At 43.6% G+C, this 14,801-nt stretch overlaps 1 protein-coding gene across 1 annotated transcript in view; it reads right to left on the bottom strand.

The window, feature by feature from the left end:
- CPNE4 (copine 4) overlaps positions 1 to 14,801 on the bottom strand; it is a gene marked incomplete at both ends in the record, with an annotated part of 177,015 nt that overhangs the window by 44,970 nt on the left and 117,244 nt on the right. Inside the window, one exon of the mRNA XM_079538280.1 lies at positions 2,076 to 2,174. Coding sequence (XP_079394406.1) covers positions 2,076 to 2,174 — 99 coding nt within the window. The remainder of the gene's footprint in view (positions 1 to 2,075; positions 2,175 to 14,801) is intronic.

Below are 14,801 nucleotides of genomic sequence, written 5' to 3'. Positions count from 1 at the left end.
AGGGAAGGAAGGACAGAAAGAAAGGAGATAAAAAAAAAGAAGTATGGTAATTGCTCTCCATTGGCCAGCCAGGAAGACAAGTGACATGGTCTACTAAACAAAGTACTTTTCTGATACAACAAATGATTCACAGTACCTTCTCCAAAATAACTATACTGTTTTCATCAGGACCTGCTCAGACTGTCTACTGCTTGTTCATGACTACTGTGATAGTAGTGCTGAATGAAGCTCACTTTCATCAGGTGCCAAGAACCATCTGGAGCACGTATGCATATTCTTTGGGGCATTTTTATATAATATATAATAAAATATATATGTTTTTATACATTATGTTATATCCATATTTAAATGGCTATAGCTTACTACCTTATCCACTAAATCTTGTTTTCTTCCATAACAGACTACAAAACAAGGGTTAAAAAAGAGATGTGGGCAGAAGGTCTGAGTTTCACGCTGGTGACAATTGTGTCCCATCTATAACAGTATCAGGTTTTGAAGGTGTAAGCCCATAGAGTAACTGCAGTAAACACAGAATAAGAGCACCAAGGGAGAAATAATGTTGGAACAGCTTAGGACTATGGAGGAGAAATTGTGCACATCTGCCACAAAAAGCAGACGTAATGTTAGACGTAAAAGGCAGCCTGGAGAATGACAAATGGCAGGCTCTTAGCAATGCAAAGATTCAGGCACTTAACAGCACTGTGCTACATTAAAGTATCCCTGGACCACTCTCTAGCACTACTCTGTGAACTTATGAAGATTAGAATAAGAACTGACCAATGACTATACCAACTTCTCATGCTTCTGCCTGAGTAACCATCCTTTTTGCTACTGGGGGATGAAGAGTCCATTGCTTCCACATCAGAATAAAAAATGTATAGATCACTTTTCACAGACATTCCTGGTGCTCTGGATGGAAAATCTCTTGTCTTGGCCATTTGGAAAGGACTGCAATGCTGTTTTGAAAATGTTTACATTGGAAATATGCACATTTTACCACTTTCACATTGTTTATTTTCCAGCCACAGCCACTTGCATTCAAAATCAAGGTGCTGTCATAACACTGTTATTGTTAATGTTATTCTCTCTGGAAATAGTTAACCTTATATTAACTTATTTATAACAGGTAAATATATGACTGATAAATGTATCAGTGGTATTTTACACACATAAATAATACATGTTAAAACTTCCAAACATCAACAAAAGACAACTAGAACAACTAGCATTTCCTGACCTAAGGAACAGCCTGACTGCAACACCTACCAAACACTTTCTGACCCTTTGCTATATAATGTGAAGCCCAGACAAAGTTTATTGGAGTTTAGTTTTGAGATCACCATGAAGCAGTGACTGCAAATATGAGTAGATTAGAAAGACAACATTTTAAATTCCCCCACAGAAAATTTTTCAAAACACCTTCAGGGTTAAGCAATAATAAGAAAAAACAATTTCTAGCATTACATATGCCAAATCATTTATCGTATTCAATAATTACCATCGACTTCAATTTTAAAAGATCTGGCTGACATAAAGAAGGGAAATTATTAATACGCTAACGCTTTTATTTTCCCTTAGGACTGTAATTTATGAGACATTTAAGAAATAAATTAGGTTCATCCTGATGGGATCAAGTTAGAGCTGGTACCAAATCATGCAGCACATGAGAAATAAAGAAAAATGGAGAAAACTGGAGAATGACCCTCATCCAATGAAGGACTAGAGGCCAGCTGGGGAATTCTTTGAGTACCTTGTGCCTATGCTTCAGCATAACAGCAAAGCATCCAATAGAAACTATGTGCTAGGATCAAACAAAACAAATATTTGCAGAAATACCTGTGAAGTATGAACTTTAGAAAGTCTCATCATTTGAGATACAGAACTACAAGATCGGCTGCTTTCTGCATTTTTGGATTATCATGTAATAACAGTAAAATATACAGGAGATAAACAGAACAAATACATTTCCAAGAAAAAAAAAAAAAAAGAGGCATTGTAATTTGCATACGAAATGCATCAGGAACATTGATCCTCAAAGCTTATATACTGATAGTGCTTGAGTGGTTTCCACCTACCTGTCTCCCTTCCATAGCCCCTTGCATTTCCTTGAAAGTTGAGCTAAATTCTCCAATGAAGTCATGTTTTCCATTGGAATCCCAGTCCCAAACTATGCACTGGAGAGATAAAGGGCAAAGAAAATAAGAGCACATTTTTCTTAAAAATTAAACAAATAAATAAATAAATTTACTGAAAAAAAAAAAGCCCACACAGAAATTATGATATGCATACAATAGAACTGTACTGTGTGTTATCTAGAACATAATCACAGGCGATATTAAAAATGTTCTGTCCAGATAAAAATCAAATGACTAGCAGAATCTCAACGCAGCTTGCAACTGACAGCTGTGTATTATGGAGTTGGCTGATGAAAGCAAGTTCATACATTACAGAAAGAAAAGATTCATCTTTTAGCTAGGTGTAAAAACACAAGAAACTATCTATGTACATTTGCATGTCCATGTTGAAATGGTGTCTCCAGTTAGGATCAACATACCTCACTAAAGTGCTTTATAAATATCAATCCCTATTCAGAGCACTAGTTGCTGTGGTCATGATTTGACAGAATCATAGAATGGCCTGGGTTGAAAAGGACCTCAACAATCATCTGGTTACAACCCCCCCCTGCTGTGGCGAAGGTTGCCAACCACCGGACCAGGCTGCCCAGAGCCACAACCACATCAGCCTTCAGTGCCTCCAGGGATGGGGCATCCACAACCACTCTGCAAAACCTGTTCCAGAGCGTGTTTCCACCCTCTGTGTAAAAGAGTTCATCCAAATATCTAACCTAAATCTCCCCTTGTCTTAGTTTAAAACCATTCCCTCTTGTCCTATCAATATCAACCCGTGTAAATAGTTGTTCCTCCTCCTGCTTATACACTCACTACAAGTACTGTAAGGCCACAGTGAGGTCCCCCCAGAGCCTTTTTTTCCCCAAGCTAAACAAGCCAAGTTCTCTCAACCCTTCTTCATACGAGAGGTCCAGACCTCTGATCATCTTAGTGGCCTTCCTCTGGACCATTTCCAACAGCTCTGCAGCTTTCCTGTGCTGGGGTTCCCAAACATGGACAAAGAACTTCAGATAGGGCCTCACTACAGCAATACTCACTCACCATTAAGAACCCCTGCCAAAAACAATATATACCTGCCGCACGTGCAAAAGCACACAAAAAAGTCAACAGAGTTTTAGAAAAGGAAAGAATAAAAATGGAAATGGGTAATAAGCAAAACCTGTCACAATATCCATTTGTTGCAGTCATTGCTACCAGTGCAACACACAAACCAAATGCTTCTGTCACTATCTGAACAGGTACAAATGATGCAAACACTACAGAAGCAGTGCAGTGAGTGTCTCCAAAAAAAAAAAAAAGCAGCTCTGGAACCTTCCCACTCTACATACACGCAGGACACCAGCCGTGGTAGACCACAGCAGCAGAAGTTTATTTTGACACTGTAAAGCCTGACACAAAACTCTTACTGTTGTGATTTGGTGATTTTTTGATGTCAGTATTCCACATCAGAACATCACGTGGAGCAGGGGGAGTTAAAGAGTTAAAGTTCTGGTCCCATTTACTGCCTCCTATGGGCAGTTTGAGTATCCTGAGGAGAGGGGAGGGGCGGCATCCCCGCAGGACCTGGCGGGAAGAGGAAGCGAGGCGAAGCTCCGGAGGACCCCAGGGTCCGCCTCTCCTTCCTGCCCCGGCTCAGCCGTCTCAGCTCGCCGCGGAGCAAAGCACGTGCTTTCCCTCGCACCGCCGTGGTTTGACTCGCACTTTGCATACTCTCGTCTCTCTCGTGTTGTTCGATTTGGTTACATTCAGTAAATTATCGTTCCTCCTCAGATCGCCGCCGTTGTGTTTTCTCTTCGTTAAAACTATCTGCTAGCTCTCTGCCCTTCCCCCTCTCCCGGAGCGCACGCGGCCCGGGGCCGGCCGGGTCGCGCGGCAAGCCGTTAGTACGGCTTCGTTGTTTTCTCCTTTCCCCGGGGCCTGTGCCCCCTGTCACGGACTCAGATCTAGGGATAAGCCCGTGACACTTTATGGGGCCAGACAAGACGGGGGCAGTTAGGGCAGTTAGAGACGGGTGGGACGACGCACCGGGTTGCCCTTGGCGACAGCCCACCCAAACCAACGCACACCTCTTCCCTGCTTGCCCGTGAAAGGCTCTGCAGGCGAAGAGGGGGCACCGAAGGGCAGCCTTGCTGCTGCTGCTTAGCCCCACTTCTAAAAATAAGACAGCAGACTATACAATGAAAGCCATGGCTCACCACACTGGTGGCACCACACCAATATCCAGCACCCAGCACGAGGAGATCAGTGAGCTGTGCGTGCTGCTCATGAGGCTCTGCATCACCACCAAGCAGGTAAATACTAAGGACTGCCAACGACAAAGGGCAGAAACCCAAGCCGTGTGAACCGGTGAGACAAACTGTGACCTGCTGGTCATGGATGTGACCCATTCAAGCGTGTGACAACTGAGCCACATGCGGATCAGAGTCAGCTCGGCCAGGGGCTGGTAGATAGGGATGGGGAACAGAATAGGCCCCGCATCATCCACGATGGCACCCTCACTAAGTTTGCAGGCGACACCAAGTTGGGAGGGAGTGCTGATCTGCCGGGTGGGAGAAAGGCACTACAGAGGGACCTGCAGAGACCGGATCGATGGGCCGGGGTAAACCCTATGAGTTTCAACAGGGCCAAGTGTGGGGCCCTGCATTTTGGTCACAACCAACCCAGGCAGCCCCACTGGCTGGGGAAGAAGTGCCTGGAAAGCTGCCTGACAGAAAGGCACCTTGCTGTACTGATGGACAGCCAGCTGAATACGAGCCAGCAGAGCGCCCAGGGGGCCCAGAAGGCCAAAGGCACCAGTGAGGCCCCACCTCAAGTACTGTGTTCAGTTTTGGGCACCTGTTTGGGTACAGAAAGGACACTGAGGTGCTGCAGCAGGTCCAAAGAAGAGCAACAAGGCCGGTGAAGAGCTTGGAGAATATGCCCTACGAGCAGCAACTAGAGGAACTGGGGCTGTTTAGCCTGGGGAAGAGGAGGCTGAGAGGAGACCCTATTGCTCTCTTAAAATACCTCAAAGGTGATTGCACAGAGAGAGGGGCTGGTCTTTCCTCACTGCTGACAGGATGAGGGGAAATGGCCTCAAGTTGCGCCAGGGGAGGTTTAGGTTGAATATCAGGAAAATCAACTTTATAGAAAGGGTGGTTAAGCACTGCAATAGGCTCCACAGGGAGGTGGTTGAGTCACCATCCCTGGATGTGACTAAAAACCATTTGGATGTGGTGCTCAGGGACGTGACTGAGCCGAGGGTTGTTAGAGGTAGGGTAGTATGGTTAGGTTGCGGTTGGACTTGATGATCTTTAAGGCATTTTCCAACCTGAGCAATGCAATCATTTTATGATTCCAGGCTCCAGAGGGAAGAGAGCACTCAAAAGAGAAATGCCATACAAAGGGCCATTCAGTATACATAACAGCAGATCAACCATTGGGAGATAAAAGCCAACATCCACGTCCACCTGTGAATGGGAAGCGTAAGAACCTCACAGACAGACAGCAGTTTTGCGAATCTCTGCCAGAGGCCAAGAAGATATGCAGAGCCTTGCCTGTAAAACCAACATCTCTGCCCACAAAAAGTCTTCCAAATAACAATGCAAGTGGGAGAAAGCAGGCTCAGCCGAGCTCTGCTCCAGCCCTGACTTCGGCTGAGCAGCAGTGCCCACCCAAACCTCTGCTGCAAAGAAAGGATGAGGCCGACAAACCATCAGGCAAACGAAAATGCAAAACAAAACATCTGGATGTGCAAAGAAGAAAGAGATCATTCTTTGCCATGGATGACCCCTTTGATGTGGACGACACACAAGACCTGGTCGCGCTACCGAAGAAAATGATGAAACAAGGAGAGCCCAGACTCTGTGGGAAAGAACAGCGCAATATTATTTCTATGTTTTAAAGCTGCAGAACTTCTGACATTTGGCTGATAAAGGACTATTACTATGAACTGTAAATAGCAGAAAACAAATCTCCGAACTTCACATTAAATGTAGTTTGAATCATTAGCAATTTGTTCCTTAGCACCAATACTTTTCTGATGTATTCTTAGTGTTAGAAGTCACCTCTTTCATTAAATAGTGTAGTAGCAGTAAGCAGTGTATATTAATATATGTATGTATCTAAATATGTATGTATTTATTTACATAAACTTGGATAGCAACACCTACTCTTGTATGTACTTCTGAGTTTATTCTTTCAGTGGGGCTGAATTCCAGAAAGCCTGTAACAACTTCTTTTATTGAATAAAAATTTAATATTTAATAAAAGCTGTATTTGCAACATGAATATACTGCGAGGGGGGAATAAACACTCAGCACAGAAGACAAGTGCAGCTACCCTTCTCAACTCTGAAAATAAGAGAGACATCTGCAGTACAGCCTGCTGAGATATGACACACACCCAAGCTTTTATCCTTAATTATGAATAGTAAGTTATCTGACCAAGCAGATCTTATTTTATAATTTATTCCTCATTTCTCCCACAGCTACCTCTGGTTTTACACACAACTCTCTACTCCACATCCAGTTTTGAATACGTTTCTTCAAGATTTTATTTGTGTATTTTTTAAAAAAGATCAGCTCACAACACAGAGTTAAGAAGTTCAGAACCACTGATCATAGAATGCCCTGAGCCACAAAGGACTCACAAGGATCATCAAGTCAAACTCCTGACTCCACACAGGAGTGCTGACAATCAGACCTTATGTCTGCGTAAACACAGTTTAAACAAAACAGTATTTCACCACACTAGACGTGTGTTTTATCCAAAATATTACTAATTTTAACACAACACACAGCTTTTTCTATACATTCATCCTATTGTAAGTGGCACACTTTCCTCTACTTCTATGAGAGCCTCACTTGAAGTAAAGCCTTCTATTTTATTATATTGGCCTAAGACATCAGAGGTGGATGGATGTTGTGGTACAGCAGTAGAGGTTGAACCTTCCCACCAATATTCCATCACATGTTGCTGCTGAGCAACAAATGGCAGCAGAGGGGCAGTCACACAAAACGGCACCTGACGTGGAAGTGCGGATGAAGCAAATGGGTGGAATTCCTCCACATGGAACAAATGGCACCTACTGACATTCACTGATGCTTGCTGAACATCGTGGAGATCCTCCAGTGGATGTGAGCACACCAGTGAGGTGTGCTGGGTGGTACGTTTCCACAGAGTGACTCTGGGTCATAGCTGCTGGTGCAGATTCTGGAGAGTGCAGCATGCAGGCTCTTGCTCATTACTGGAATAAATGCACAGCTAAAGGTGGTGACTGTGTTGAAAAACTTATTTTTTTGTAGCTGAGAATTTGCTCTACCAAGTAGTGTTAGTGTGCTCTACCTGTTGCAGCTTCCACAGAAACAAATAGGAGGCGTTCCTTAAAAAGTGACCTGTGTATTTAAAACCACAGTTTCTTACCATCCTGGAATAAAGAGGCCAAAAGGAAGACCATATGGGTCTTAAAGGAAGGACTAGGCATCACTTTGTTGCCATGAAACACTATCACAGGGGGATAATCAGCCATAAGAACCTGCAGCTGATTCATCCTCCGGCTAAAACAACCTCAGCTGTGAAAGCCACATTTAATTTGAAAGAAATTAAGTAGCAATTCCCAGTACAGCACCAAGAAAAGGCTTCAAGCACATTAGACAAGATCTTGGACCAGGGACTAAGCCTGAACAGGACACTGAGTAACTTCAACACAGTTGAAGCACAGAAAGATGGGAAGCTGCAACTTTTCAGATAGATCCCAGCAGTTACCCTCAGGCAGATGAATACTTCCCTTCAACTTGGTGTTACCTGCAGAGTTACCAAGGGTGCACTCAAATACCCTCATCATCAACAAAGATATTCAACAGGATGGGCCCCAGTACCGACCCCAGGGAACATTGCTCCTGACCAGTTTCCACATGGATTTAAGTCCATTCACCGCCAAACTGGCACAGGGAACAGCCAAAACATGAGCAAAATGTTCCACTGTTTACAGCATTACTCGCTGCAACTTGCAGCTGGCAAGGCTCTGAAGGTGAAGAGGGTGGACCAAAGGTTCCGCGTTTTATAATATTTGGCTTCAGGCCAGCAGACTCACCTGCCCAGCAAAGTGCAGGGAGTGGACCCCAGCCCGTGCCAGCCTTTGCAATGAAGGACACCGCTCACGACGCTGGTGGCACAGCTCCAACTTCCAGCACCCTGCACAATGAAATCAGTGAGCTGTGCGTGCTGCTCATGCGGCTCTGCCTTACCACCAAGCAGGTAAATACTAAGGACTGCCAACGACAAAGGGCAGAAACCCAAGCCGTGTGAACCGGTGAGACAAACTGTGACCTGCTGGTCATGGATGTGACGCATTCAAGCGTGTGACAACTGAGCCACATGCGGATCAGAGTCAGCTCGGCCAGGGGCTGGTAGATAGGGATGGGGAACAGAATAGGCCCTGCATCATCCACGATGATGTGGTTTTGGACCTGCTCCAAAAGCTGGACACTCCCACGTCCACAGGGCCAGATGGACTGCACCCAAGAGTGCTCACGGAGTTTGTGGATGTGCTTGCCAAGCCACTCTCCATCATCCTTCCACAGTCCGGGCTAACCAGGAATGTCCCAGTGGACTGGAGATTGGCAAACGTGACGGCCAGTCACAAGTGCCGTCCCCCTGGGCTCAGCGCTGGGGACACTTCTATTTCACGTCTTCAGTCATGACCTATAGCTGGGAGGCAGTGTTGATCTGCCAGATGGGAGAAAGGCACAACAGAGGGACCTAGAGAGACCAGATCGTTGGGCCAGGGTAAACTCCATGAGTTTCAATAGGGGCAAGCATCGGGTCCTGCATTTTGGTCACAACCAATCCAGGCAGCCCTACAGGCTGGGTGAGCAGTGGCTGGAAAGCTGCCTGACAGAAGGGCAACAAGCCTTGTGAAGGGCTTGGAGAATATGCCCTATGGGGTATGACTGAATGAACTGGGCTTTTTTAGCCTGGGGAAGAGGAAGCCTAGGGGAGACCTTACTGCCCTCTTCCAATACCTCAAAGGTGATTGCGGTGAGAGCGGGGCTGGTCTCACTGCTGACAGGAAGAAGGGAAATGGCCTCAAGTTGTCCCAGGGGGGAGTTTTGGTTGAACATCAGGAAAAACCTCTTTACAGAAAGGGTGGTTAAGCACTGTAATAGGCTCCCCAGGCAGGTAGGAGGTTGAGTCACCATCCATGCATGTGTTTAAAAACCATTTGGATGTGGTGCTCAGGGACGTGATTGAGAGGAGGGTTGTTAGACTTAGGGTAGTATGGTTAGGTTGTGGTTGGACTTGATGATCTTTAAGGTCTTTTCCAACCTGAGCAATTCTATGATGCTATGATTCTAGGAGCAGCAGGCGATGCTGCGTGCAGCGTTGCCCTTCTCTGAGCTACCAGTAGCACCAGGACATATCCAACAACATCGCTGTCCACCTCTGGACAAGAAGCGGAAGCACTGCAGTGTGAGACTGCAGAATGGTGGCAACCAAATGGAGAACTCCACAGGCAAACGGCAGGATGAATTCATACCAGTGGCCAAGAAGAGGTGCAGAGACTTACCAGAATCACCAGGCCCTCTGCACACAAAAAGCCTTTTATCTAGCAACCCAAATGGGAATGAGAAAAAACAAGCTTGGCCGAGCTGTGCTCAAGCCCCAAGTTTGGCTGCCCAGCAGCACAAAACTCAAGAAAGCTGCAAGACAGACAGCCCAAACAAACAGAAGTTACAACCTGAACCGGTGCTGCAAAAACAGGCTGAGGGCCAGAAACCATCAGGCAAAAATAAATGTAAAACAAAACATCTCAATGTGCAGGGAAGAAAGAGATCATTCTTTGCTATGGATGACCCGTTTGACATTGAAGATACTCAAGATATGGTCGCACTGCCAAAAAAAGTGATGAAGCAAGCAGAGCCCGCTCTGCACCGTGGCTCCTTGCCCACCAAATCCTAACAGCAGAACCTGCACCAGCAGCTGCAGCAGCCCCCCTCGCTGCCGACCATCCAGCCTGCCGTGCTGCAGGTGGACAGCCCTGCCAGAACATGCCACCTGAGGCCCACTCCATCCATCTGACAACAATGTGGGACCTCAGGCCTCCCAATTGCTCTCATATTAGCAAGGACCCCCGTTTGAGAACTTTCCAGGAACTGTTACATTCCGTTTAAGCCTTTTAGATATTAATGTTAATAGTTTTATGTTGTTTCTTTATTGTAATGTTTGTTCTAGAGTTACTTCATTAGGTATGTTTTCCAATGCAATTGTTTCTGCAAATAAAAGACACTGTTACATATGAAAATGTCTTTCCTTTAGATAAGAAAGCTGAATTCTGGTTGGATGGATTCTCTTTTTCCGGGCCGTTTTTACAAAATTGTTCTGTTTCATTAAATGCACACAGGCTCTAGTATAAGTCTGTTATTACTTGCAATTTCTTTCCTGCTTTAGGGAACACATCCGCACAAGGGCTTTGCTTCATGCAAAGCACAGGTTACCCAGAATGTACTTCTTGCGGGTGATGGAAACAAAGCCATGTGGTTTGCTTGGCAGAGAGACAGGATTCGGTGAGGTACTTGGTGATATTACTGTTGTTGTTCTCAATACAATAATTAAAAATAAGATTGCTGAATCAGATGATTTCAGTGATCTTTGCCTACCTTAAGAATCCCATGATTCTTAAGGATTATACAACCAGCGAGAAGTGGCTGGAGAAACCTCACCAATGTGGGAGACGATGCTTCTAAGAAATGTGAAGCACACCTGCAGGTTCGGGGTCCTGGCAGACAAGGGGAGCCTGACCAGCACTGAAGACTGGGGCAACAACACACTGACTGAGCATCTCGGCTTCTTCCATGTCTGTGGAAGCCAGTTCTCCATCCTCATTCATCAGAGGGGGAACGCTCTCTTTAGCCTGCCTCCTCCTGCCCACATGCCTGTAGAACCCCTTGTTCTTTTTCACATCTCTTGCCAAGTTCAGCTCCATCTGGGCCTCCAATCTTAATCTCTCTAATGCTCTCCTCTGCTGCTCAACAGTGACTAGTAAAGCCGAATCCTGCTGGTAGTCATTCATGAATTCATGCATAAATATCAATATCTCAGCGCCTTTGAGCTGTGAGAATTTTATTTTACAGATACAGCTAAATAAAATTCATCTAGGCAAGACAAAGTACAGAGCAGTAACTATAAGCCTTGATAAATATAATTTTTAGAACGAGCCCAAAAGCAATAAGGCAAGTTACAATATCAAAGAACAGAATCCTAAATTCAGCCTCATGGTTTCCCTAGCTAAAGCCTTCATACACTGACAGAATCAGAAGTCCTTACATCTGGATAGCAAACCGTTATTTTCCTTGTTTTTTTCCACAAGCAGAATTGCCTCAAGGCCATCTCTGCTGTCACACGAGGAATATTGCAGATCTGCACGGGTGCGGGATGAAACACTGGGTCAGCGGAGAGGTAGAGAAGCTCTCTGCTATGAAAGGCAGGCATGACCTGCATTACTAGTTGTGATGGGGCTCCAACAGTGTGGTACCAGGCTTAGGGACAGTCAGTTTTATCAAGCCCCATCTGAGCCAGGCTCACTGCTTTACAACCCGCTGCTGCTGATTGTACAACTTGAGAAGAAGACAGCTTTGCTGCTCAGAGAGTTGTCAAGACTGAAGCAAGTTGAAGTTTGCTTTGTTTAAAGAGTGCTCTGAATTCACCCAGAAGGGAACTGAAGTTGCTGACTCTCAACTGGATCTTGAGAGTCAAGCATGCGCTGGCATTGATTTCAGTGAAAAAGACTTGCATGTTCTCTGGCTACACTACCTGGCCAACCTTTTAATGTGTCTTCATTTACTGAATAGTACAAAGTAGGTATCTCATCACTGCTGCCAATCCTTTTTCACTGAATCATCAAACCAGCGGTTTGTAAACGAACTCTGATGGTGTGGGACACAAAAGAAAGCTTGAGGCATGAGCAAAACGCCCAAATTCTTTCAGGAGAAGCAAAAGGACAAGAGAACTTTCCAGAGAAAGACTACCAAACAAGAACTGAACTTACATCAAGTGGGTTGTCACACATCATTACCAAAATGCAATCACAGCCAAAAGCTAATAAGCAATCTCTTCTGTACAAAATGCCTATGTAAGATGCCTTGACGTGATGCAAAGGAGGGTATTTAATCTGTATATCTAAGCCAGTTTACTGAATTTAGAATGCTTTAAGAGCTCAGGTACCTCAATCCCCTTCGTAGAAAGAACACAGCTGGTGATATCAGTGAATTGATACCCCAGGATTTCTCCAGGCAGTGTACCACCACCCACATTATCATTTCAGTCCCCTCTTCTATAATGACCATAGCCTTTTTTTGAACTTTCAGCACCATTCCACTTTTCCTCAGGAAGAGACCTCGTTTGATGCAAGTACAATTTCTCTGATTCTTGCAGAAGATGTGCAGCAGTGCTAAAAAGGGCTGCTCGTAGGGAAAGAGTCCAAGCCTATGTCATATTGCTCCAGATGTTAATCAGCTGAAATAGCTCACCGGTCAGGCACAAACCAGGCTCCTGGGCACTCTATTGCTTTACTGTTCAATTATCCAAAATTTTGTTTATTTTTCTTTACGCAGGGAACGTAACAGAAAACAAAAACTTCTCCAGATCAAAAAGACATTTTTGCCTAAGACATGTAGCTCCTTTTTAATTGGTTTGACATCAGAGGCGAGAGGGGGACAGAGGCAGCGAGAGGCATTCCTATGTGTGCTCATTTATAGACTCAATTTTATACAATAGTAGAGTCAAATGAGAAGGGGCTTCGGGATCTGCTGGTGGTAGCACTACCCGGAACAAAATTAAACACTATTTCTACCACTCATAGCCTGGGTGAATTCTTTTGATGAGATTTTCATTAAAAATCATTATGTCCTAATTAAAAATTGAACTAACAAGAAAGGAAAACAAGAAAAAGTTATTCAGTTCACACAAATAATAAAAATGAAAGTGCATCTGTTTCATACAGCTTGAAATGGCTTCATTTTTTCTTTCTGTAAAATTTCCTGCTAATGTAAGTTAATCAATTTTCATTGAAATTACTTTCTAAATTTTCCTTGAAAAAATGGATTTCAAAGATGAAGCATGACCTAAGAAGATATTGTCTGTACTGATTGTGCAAATCATCTAAGATCCTGGAGGCAACACTAAGTGAATGATTTGTCAAAAATGTCCTAGCAAAATCAATATAAATTTGGAAAAAGTATATTTTCTAGTAATGATGGCTACTTTTCAACATTTTTGAAAAAATAGCTATTTCACCCTGGGAAAAAAAAAACAAACTTTTTGTGAATTTTTCAATGAACTTTACTTTTCAGGCTCTATCTTAATAAAGAGATGAAAAGACCCAAGGTGAACGGAGACCTCCAGTAAAAGGTGCTTTCAAAAATTTCTGCTGGAATTCTATGTCTTATGAGTAAGGAAAAGTTCAACTGCTGATTTGTGCTTCAAATTTTAACTAGAAACGAGCAGAGTTAAATTACATTTAAAATGCCGTCCCAAACAGCCTGTTTGTTTCAAGCTTGAGGTTTGATAACTCCAGTTTTCAGAAAGCCAGCTGCTACTTTAATCTTTCTACTGGCTTCATGTAAAAGGCAGCCATTGACAGTACTGTGCCAGTGCCATTTGCACAATTACAGCTAAGGGATAAGGGGCACTCTGCAAATACAACCCCTTACAACTTGCTTTTTTCAGAGTTTCACGTTTTGCCACAGAAATTATTTGTTATTCTCTCAAAAACGTTTTGCACACGTGAATAATTCTATATTTCAGTCATATGTGAAAAATATTTCAGAAATACACTGGAACACAGAAGTTCTTATAAAAGCCTGTTCAGACAGACAAAAGAAGGAGGGAAGCACCGTTGAAAAGTATTCAGAATCAAGACCAGACATGGCAATCAAAGGATTATTTCCCTATGAAATATTTACAAGTTTTTTTTGTTTGTTTGTTGTTTTTTTTTTTTTTTTTTAAAGGCAGCCCTATGTGCTTTTCAAAACAAATCCTCCATAAATAATCCTTTTTCTGTAGGTAAACCTTGATGTATTATTTGGCTTTACCCACTTACTGGTGTCTTAAGCAGACAATTAATAGTGTACTTACACTGTATGAAAGGTCTCATTATTTAAGGAGAGCTTCCGTATATTTAATTCTAAACACTGTTAAATCGGTGCTCAGATAACTGATGAAAGAAGTCAGTCTTCTACCTACTGGCTACAAGTTCAACTTCAGAGAACAAAAACTTCTGTCTAATCCTACATGGGGATGGAATATTGCTAACTGGAAAGATGGACATCATCACCCATGCCTACATGGTCCTCCCTCACTCCCTAAGGTATCTGCTGTGGCAGAGAGAGGAAACACTGCTTCAAGATCTCTCAAGCAGCAGCACTGTAACTGATTGAACCAGCAGATCTGGTAAATAAGGCCACCAAAGAATCCATCCTGGTTATCCACACCTTCATTCCTTCAGCTTCCAGGCTGAAATAGATCTTTCTTACTGACGAGAAGAGGAGGAAGGGTACATTTTAGGAAGAAAAAAAATCTCTTGGAAGGATGCAAATGGAAATTATTCTGATTTTATTTCTACCTAGCCTTCTCATCAAGTCTAGTTATTGGCAATATTCTCACTACAAAGAGAATTTCTGAGAAAAATTTTAT

The sequence above is a fragment of the Tetrao urogallus genome (genome assembly GCF_951394365.1).
Source record: "Tetrao urogallus genome assembly, chromosome: 7".
NCBI classification, from domain to species: domain Eukaryota; kingdom Metazoa; phylum Chordata; class Aves; order Galliformes; family Phasianidae; genus Tetrao; species Tetrao urogallus.
Note: the sequence above shows the minus strand (reverse complement) of the source record. Positions and strands in the feature narration are given on the sequence as shown.